General features: G+C 34.8%; 1 protein-coding gene across 1 annotated transcript in view; it reads left to right on the top strand.

The window, feature by feature from the left end:
• Positions 1–9,535, top strand: part of LOC105814772 (chromosome unknown open reading frame, human C3orf67) — a 331,823-nt gene that overhangs the window by 187,855 nt on the left and 134,433 nt on the right. The window contains exon 7 of the mRNA XM_012649895.1: positions 4,968–5,132. Within this exon, the coding sequence (XP_012505349.1) occupies positions 4,968–5,132 (165 nt within the window). The remainder of the gene's footprint in view (positions 1–4,967; positions 5,133–9,535) is intronic.

Here is a 9,535-nt window from a genome sequence, read left to right as displayed (position 1 = left end):
CTTTAAAATGGTCAATTTTATGTTAATGTGTATTTCTCTTCAATAAATTATTTTTTTTAAAAAAATTCAAAGGGCGTGATTCATTCAGGATAGCCAAGTTTTGGGTGTAGCCCAGGTTTATTTGCCTCTTTAGACATCAAAATCTTCTTTTTTTAAATTTGTTTTTATTTCAGGATATTATGAGGGTACAAACATTTTGGTTACATTTTATGTCTTTGCCTCACCCTAGCGAGAATTAGAGGCATGTCCTTCCCCTCTACAATGCTCACTGTGCCCATCAGTTGTGAGTTTACCCCCTGCCAACCCCCTAATCCCTGGAGAATATTGCTACCGTGTGATCACCATAGTGTTGATCAAAACTTTCTATTATTAAAAAACAGTAAGATGTAATGGTTTTGTCACCATTGTAATGAAATAATTTATATAAATATTTATGTAGCACTTGCTGCATACCAGGCACTGTTGTTATGCCCTCATATACATTAATCATCATTTAAACCTCATTTAATCATCACAATAGCCATATGAGGTGAGCACTCTTTTTATATCCGTGATTTACAGATGAGGAGAGCAGGATTCAGTGAGGTAAAGTGACTGTGCCAAGGTCACACAGCTAGTAAGTAGTGGAGCTGGAATATGAACCCAAGATACCTTGCTCCAGAGCCCGTGCTCCTAATCACTATAATATACTACTTCTTAATATCTTTTAGCATTGTACGGTAAACTCCACAAGGGCAGGAATTTGAATCCATGCCAGTCCTGGAGAAAATCTGTTAGTTATATGGCAAATGAATGAATGAATGAACCAAAAATGAACAGACTTTATAGCAGTATCTTTGCAGAGACCTTTGTGTTTTATGCTTGGCTCTTACTGGTGTTTCAGAGAGGTGGAATTTGCTATAACTACGGCACTATTCTAGGCACTGCAGGCTATTACCAAATAAATAAGATGAATATAGATGAGTCTGGGACAAGTGAACTATTATAAAATTAGTTCTTATTTAAACTATATGAATTAGGAGGAGCCATGAACTAAAGCAGTTATAAATCTCACTACTTTATAAGGCATTTCCCCCTAATAAAATGGGGATGATGATTTTTAATGCATAAAGTGTTTTATATATGTATTAAAATTGATGACTTAATTTTTAAAGCTAGTTAAGATTCTCATCAAAGATATTAAACACCTACAGAATGGTTCATTTTATGATGGCTTTATGGCCAAAGAAAGACGAACAGGGTTACAAAGTCACTCAAACATTCTAATAATACATGAACTCATACTTACTAGGAGCAAAACACCAAAAAAAAAAAAAAAATCCACCATCTGGTTGTTCTTGGATGCTACATGAGCAAATCTGTCAGCTTTTTCATAGCCTTCTCCTTCATGTACCATTTTGCCATTCTGAACTGACCATTCCAGCCAACATTATGTGCTGTCATATTTGTTAGCAAAAGCAGTTTAGATTTTGCTTTGTCATTATCTAGATGTTAATCAGGCAGTCTGTATGTTTCCATACACAGTCCCTTCCAGAAGATAGAAATTGTCTGAAAGAGCAAGGCAGACAGGCCCTGGTCCCTTAGTATCTGATTGTCAGCTTGATTTGCTATTTGTCATCTTGGGAGAAAGCTGTGACATACAAATAAAATGTGCATGGAGTACTTTTCAGGATATAGCTGAACAAAGCATAACCAAAGAAAAAAAGGAAGATATAGCAGCTGCATTTAATCTAGTCCAAGCTGTTATTAAGGGGCTTTTGTCCATGACCATTTACTGAGCTTCCCCTTTGAACCAGGTGCTGTCCTAAATATTATCATTGGGATTCTCACTGGGGTTCTCCCACCATTCTCTCCCAGCTAGCAACCCTTTAGCAGAACTTTCTTTCAATTCCCAGAATACACTGAAGTCCTTTTGCTTTTACAATCTTCAATGCTCTGTTCCCTCCACCTCAATGGTCAGTCCCACTCCCATATCATAGTCTACTTTCTACTTATCTTTTATGACTCAGCTTAAATATCTCTTTATCAGACAAGACTTTTCATGACACCCTATGCTGTTAGATTACCCCATTATGCTCTTTCATCACCTTGAACTTTTCCTTCAGAGCACTTAACAAAATTATAATTATTTATGATTTGATTTGTTTCATAGTCTCTGCTAGATGTAAGTTTCAAGAAGGCAAGGACACGGTCGCTCTGGCTCACCACTAGATTCCCAGCCATTAGACAAGTGCCTGGCATGTAGTGGAGTCTCGATAAATGTCTGCTGAATGACGGAATGAGTAAATGAATGAAGGCAGACCATGCTCTCTATGAACAATTCAGCACTATTTAATTTTTATGTAAGGTCTATGCTATTTTCAGACTTAACCCTTATTTTTAAATCAACCTGTAAATGCTAAATAAAATAAAATAAATTGACATAGTAATTGGACATGGAGAAGGGGTGGTTAGTGGTAAGGCAGGTGGTAGGGAGATAAGTTAACTTCCATTTAGTGCTATAGAATATCCAGCTACCAGGTAACAGATGGTCCTAAAGCACCTTCTTTAGTTTGGTTTCATAAAAATGAGACTAAAGCCCCTTTCCAAGTTTTCCTCCAGGAAGTCTCAGAGAAAGTTTGAGTGCTCGTAGTTGCTAATGGGCTTAATGATTAGTCTTTATTTTAAATAATCAACTAATAGGGTCTTTTTATTTCTCCTTCTGTTGCAGGTTTTATACTGCCCACAGTTTCACTCAAAGAATAATCCAATAAATAGTGAGACAGTTCTGGGTGCAAAGGAAGAGTAGATATATAGAAAAGAAAGATGACACAGAGGGGATTTGAGCCTTTTAATGTGAAATCTGATCTGCATGTCAACCATGTTCCTGTAAGATTCAGATTGGACTTTCGTAATAGTCTCTGCCTTGTTCTGTCTTCCGTAAAAACTTACAGATTTATGGTTACCAGAGATTTGCTATCTGTCTCTTATTACTTGGAAACTCAGGTTTTGTGTTGATACATTTCAAACTTTTTATGCCATTGTATCCTGTACTAATCACATAATCTCTATAAGCTAAAAGTTTCATGATCCTCTTTATAGGATTCAGGGTACAGCATTTTATTAATATTTCAGTTTCTTGTTGACTTCCAGAATTCTCTTTGTCTTTTAATATAAAATCTTAGTTTATCAAGATTGTCATTGATGTGGAAATTATCTTTCTCTACCTCAGAGGAGTTTGTAATGATATGTCAACTATCTATCTGGAGTTTAGTTATTTTTTTTCCAAATGTTTACTATCTTGAGAGTTCATTTACTCAATTACTTTATATTGATTTTCTAAAGATCGATGAAAAATAAAGAATGGATAAAGAATACCTGAAAACTAAAATTTGTAAATCTACAGCATTTTTAATGAATGGGGAATTAGGACACTTAGAAACCATTACCTTGCTAATGAGTATTTAAGTTTTTATTAAATGATTCATTTTCCTTTTTCAGATTAGGACATTAGGATCCAATTAGGAAAATGCCATGGCTAGGGCACACAGAAACCTCTTCAAACGTCATTTGCCTTTATTAACTTGGTGAGAATTTATACTTACCTAAGGATGGTTTTTGAGGCATGATTGGTTGAATTTTTCTTACTATTCAGAGTCACAAATAAACACACAAATATTTTTCCCCACTGGATTCTAAAAATAGAAACTGTACTCATAAAAATCCAACATATATAGAAGTTATGGTGAAGAATAAAATTAAAACTACGCTTAAGCTAACCACCTAAAGTTATTTTACATTTTGGTATATTTCCTCCCAGTCTTTTTGCCACTCATACCATGTTATATATTTATTTTCTACAGTTCAGATAGAGTTTTTGGTATCTATTATTTCCATTTAACTTCTTATCTTGAACTTTTCCCATATCATTAAGACACCTTCATAAATACAATTTCTTGTGGTTCTTTACCATGCCATCCCATGAAACACTATAACGTGTTTAACACTCCTCAAGTGCTGGAAATTTAAGTTGTTTATTAAGAAATTATAAAACCTATTTACATAGATCTTTGAGTTTCTAATTTTTTTTTACTTTAGAATAGATTCGTAAAATGAAATTACTGAGTAAATTGGTATGAACATTTTAAGGCTTTGATATATACAGTAAAATTGCTTTCCAGGATATTAATACTAATTGATATTTCTACTTGCTACAAATGACAAGGCTTAATATATTTACCATAAAAGAGGTCATACCAAAAAATAGGAAAAAATGCACTATTAGTAAAATGTCTTAAGAACAAGAACAAAAAATGTACTAAAACAAAATTAAAATATCACCATAAAATATAAAATATCACTATATCAAATTCACTATGTGAATGAAATTAAAATACTATTGTAATTTTAATAAACTATCTTTTCTTTGAAAGTATTGAAAGGTAGGATTTTAACAGAACAAGCTGGATAAAGGGTATATAGGAAACTATACTTTTTTAAACTTTTTTGTAAGTCTAAAATTATTTCAAAATAAAAAGTTAAGAGGTTAATTCACTCATAAAATGATTGTGGGTACTTAGGTTATTCAATAATGTCATTGTACACATTGATCTCCTATAAATGAGCTGATATACTCCCAGAAATCTTAACAGGAGCATACCCAACTAGTTCTCTCAAGTCACATCTCTAGTATTGAAAAGCAAATATAAAATGTTTCCAATGAATGCTTTCATTTATTGCATAGTTCTCTGAATGCACTCCATATGTTATATGCTTCATCTCATTTAATTCTTTCTACAAGTCTAGGAAGTAAGCAGTAAAATTACCATGCTCATTTTACAGATAAGAAAACCAAGGCTCAAATGTTGAATAATTCATCCAAAGTCATACTCTAAAATCTTTTCCTTTAATTGATTTCATTTATAAAATATGTCCATTTGACAGAAATGGCTTACATTTTGAGAATGAATGTTTGTCTTTATTTTCAGCTGTACGTGGTGTTCCCTTTCCAACAGATGAACCTATAGACATTATTCCCAGAAGCTGTCAACTAACAACAGATGTTCCACACGTCACGCAACTGCTAAACATGACTAAACTCCGCCAAACTGAAATAAAATTTGGAGGTCATACTCTAAGTTCAGCAGAATCAGGTATGCACTCATACACCTAATTTATAAGCATAATATGTCTGCATCTCCTCAATGAAGTGTCACTTCCTCCAAAGAGGGCACTGTACCTCATTCTTGTATATCCCTAGCACTTAACACAGCACTTGCCACATACCAGGTCAGGGGCTACAAACTCAGATCATTACTGAGGCCAGGATGATAATAAATAAAGTGGGCTGGTTGCCTGGAAATTGGACACATAGAAATATTTTCTACTTCAACAGTGAGCCTTACTAGGGGAGGATGAGGCGGAGGTTAAAGAAGCCAGGTGAGGTACCACTTCAGAGAAATGATTCTCCTACTACTAAAGTAGTAGCTTTAACAGCTATGCAAATGATACAATAAATGACAATTAACACTCAGCCCCTGTGAGGGAGCTGTAGGGGTTAGGGGGAAGCACAGCCAGCTAGAAGCTCTCTCTCAGTCCAGAGGAATAGCTGCAATTCAGTTGTAGTCAGTGTTACCTTTTCAAGAATGCAAGCCCAGTCTCACCAGATCTCTCATTTTTCCAAGAGGAGCTGGGTATCCAAATGTTTATGATAAATCTCCCAATTTTAAAGTATTGTCTAAAATTTTTCAAAACCACTCTGTGGGCTACAGAAAATATGCCAGGGCTGCCAGTTTTCTACCTCTGCAATAATCACTGTAGCTATTGACCAAATAAATGAATTGTACATACAAATCAAGAAACTTAATATTGTCTAGATGAATGTTTCTCAACTCCCAACATGTCAGAATCACCTGATACATTTTTTAAATACTTGATATCAAAAAAAAATTTTTTTTTCTCATGTTTATGCTCTACCCCCAGAGATGATGATTTAATTTGCCTGGGATGAGTGTTTTTAAAACTCCTCTGGTGATACTGTTGTGCAGCCAGGGTTGAGAACCACTGGATCACTTAGCCCACAAAGATCGTGTGGTTCAGATGACATTCATAAACATTGAAGTAATTCAGAGGAAAGTAAAATGATAGTTGTCATAATAGGACATTTATGGAGAAAGAAGTTGAAAGTATTCAATACATATTTATGTAAATAAGTATTTATAACAAATTAATAAATGAGGGAGTTTGTGGAAGTGTACGGTGGGGCAGAAGACTGAGCAAAGACTTGGAGACAGCAAAATGTGTGGATAAGTTTTCCTGAGGGATTAGTGAGAGAAATGGGCTGAGGAGGCAGAATGGCCATGTTGGAAGAACATGAGAAGAGTGGGCCTCACGTTCCTAAAGTAGAGGAATGATAACTTCTGTTTTGGGAGGTGGAATTTGACAGGAAGATTTAAGGTGAAGTTTGAAATCAATTGAGACCAGAGATGAAGGAGCACAAGTAAGATGTCTTTGCAGCAATCTAGGCATAGAATGACAAAGGCCTACACAGTGGGCTCTGAAAGTGGAAAACAATGGCCCTGAGAGAAACTATAGGGAAAACTGGCAGGACTTAGTGATTCTCAGATAACAGAGAGGATGAGAGAGTGGTCAGAGTTTGAGGGAGGTCAAAGGAGAAATAGGAGGAAAGAGATAACCATGATGAAAAAATGCAAAAGTGAATTCATTTTACTCTCTGCACTTATCCCGTGTTCATTTATTCTTGGCGAATTTTCTACATGTCAACCTTCATCAGCATTGCATGTCCTAAATTGTATATTTCTAGAGAATTGGGACCTATTTTGTAACCTTTTCAGTATAAACCCTGGCAGAGGACTATGTATAAATAGGCAGTACATTTTTTAACTGCCTATTTATGACATTTCCAAACGTACAGAAGAGTAGAGAGAATGTATGATGAGCAACCCCCCATGTACCCATCACCTGCTTCCACAGTTACCAACTTTAGGCAGAACTTTTTGATAGCAAAAAGGGGCACACATAGTGAGAATTTGCATATTAATTATATACACCATATTTGGACACATAGAGAAAGGTTATATACAATCCATGTTCATTAAAGAGGCCTTAGAAAATATATACATAAAAGGATAAAAATATCTCACAACCTAGATGGCCACTGTAAACACTTTGGGACAAATTCAATCTTAACTGAAGATTCATCACAGAATGAAATGAATGCTATGATTACTTTCAATAACAAATGACTAAGCCATAAAGCATATCCAGTAACTCTTTGCAGTTGTAAATGTTCTTTTTTTCTTCTATCTCTCTAGTTTATGTTTTGAGAAGTATAATTATGCCTTTAAATGAAAGTGAAAGTCTATATCCAGATTTTTTTTCCTCATTTGAGATGTGGGTTGTCTTTTTTCCCAATAAATGCACCACTCCAATACAATTGCTGATTTTCTTCTCTTGATACCTGGGGAGTTATTAATAGAACCATCATGATGGTTTACCAGAATTGCCAGCTTTTAATGTCTCCTTTAACCTGGTGTACTTTAACAGCAATCCTCAAGCTTCCTGCTTTAGGCTACAAGCCATTACGGGCTGACTAAATAATGTGACCATGAGAAGCAGCTAAATAGACCTCCAGTGGAGCCTCCTGCTCCTCTAACAGTGGAAAAGCACTTTTCCTCTGCCCTGTGAGGGGTTCCCAAATGTTTTCATTTCAATGTAGCATAAATTCCATCCCACCCCACCCTCTTTTCCTTTTAATAGAGATTGAACCTGACTAAGCACAGAGAGCTGGGAAACCCCATGAGCTCTATTCCCAGAGTTCTGGAAAGAAGGGAAACTTAGGAACAGGAAAAGCTTGGAAGGTCTCTTTCTGGGCCAGGGCCATGAGGCCATGCTGGGAGGCTCCAAAAGAGCACTTATAGCCAGATACTTTAAGAGTCCTTTTTTTAATTTAAAGTTCAAGGACATTTACAATGTGAAAGATTGAAGGGGAATTTGAATAAATATTAATTCCATCATTAATTAATGTTATAATTAAACAGAAACTTTTTCATAGGCCATATTTGAACCCAACTTACAGAAGAGGATATAAATATATTTTAATATTAATATTGCAAATTCCATGAATGGACTCTCAATGCATAATAGTTAACCTGGGTCATATATACAGAAATTAATAATTCCCGCCTAATAGCATATTTCTTTGCCCTGTGAATCCAAATGATATTTATATTCATTTGTAACCATAAGGTTTATTATTGTTCCTCTTAAGGAAATCTCATTGCACATGTATGGCAGCTAAGATTACATGAACACACATTCTCTGTTGTGGTCCTCTTTCTACAAATACTTTCAATTTCTGATTTTGAAAGTCACATTTGTGACCTTTGACACTTACTATAAGTGATTATAATAATAATTATTGTTCTATGTGTAACATATTTTGTTTGAAAGGTGTAGTTAATGAATAATGCCCAAGGACAGACTTTTTAATCACGGAAAAGCCAGGAGATATTTCTTCATTTGAGCTATTTGTTTTTATGTCTTTCTAAAAAGTGGACTCCCTGTGATGAGATTTGAATTGCATGAGAAAATGTGTGCTCTTATAATTGACTGTGTACTACTCATGTAAATTATGATATTTTATTATAAATGTACATATTGAGAGATCCCAGTGAAGCCTCTAGAGAAAGAAGTAGCTGTTTCCTATGGATGCTTTCTAGCATTTTCACACAAGCCAAAAAGGAAACCTTGAAACTTATAATTGTTTTGCAGTGCAGTTTGTTGAATGTCATATAACTTGATCAAGAGAATTTAATGAAATTAATAAGATGATTGTGTTTCCAAAAAACTACACATTCACACTATTCGCTTTGTCGATTCCCAGTGCATATTAACTAATGACTGTTAGTCTACAGAAGACTGTGGAATCTGATGATCTTATTTTCATTAATTGGACCCCAGTTTAATTGAACCAGAGTATCAGACCTGGTTATTGAAGTTGAGCATTCAGCTACTGATGCCAAGATGCAGTGGTCCACTAAGAACAAATCAAAACTAGTAATTTACTTAAAAATTAGAAGACAGTTTTCCCAAGTGCCTTCCTTCCACAGCAGCAGTCTTACTGGATTTTTACTCCCTTTTAAATGAGAAAAGACTGACAGCTCTAGCTCCTAGCAAAATTGCAAATGGGAAAATTAATGCATCTTAGCAAAAAACATGAAATAATCATCTAACTATCTTTGGCATTGGTGAGATCCTTATTGAAATTTCTTCTTTGGATTCCACATTAAGAAAGCAAGATTCAAATAAAATAACAAAATCTACGGTCAAGTAGAAGAACCTAAAAGGAAAAGGAGTTGGATTCTGATTTCAGAAAAAAACAAGACACTCTTTAATTTCTTCTTTTCTAAATTAGACTTTTGCTTAGCCTTGTTTTAGGATTGTTGGTTTAAAGAGATCCCACAATTTTTAGTTCCAATGTGTAATAATAACTCAAAATAAACTCCATCATCTCCTACATTTGAATTATATATTC

Source organism: Propithecus coquereli, unplaced genomic scaffold (genome assembly GCF_000956105.1).
Source record: "Propithecus coquereli isolate 6110/MARCELLA unplaced genomic scaffold, Pcoq_1.0 Scaffold1, whole genome shotgun sequence".
NCBI lineage: Eukaryota > Metazoa > Chordata > Mammalia > Primates > Indriidae > Propithecus > Propithecus coquereli.
The sequence above is the reverse complement of the archived record's forward strand: the minus strand, read 5'-3'. Positions and strand labels throughout refer to the sequence as shown.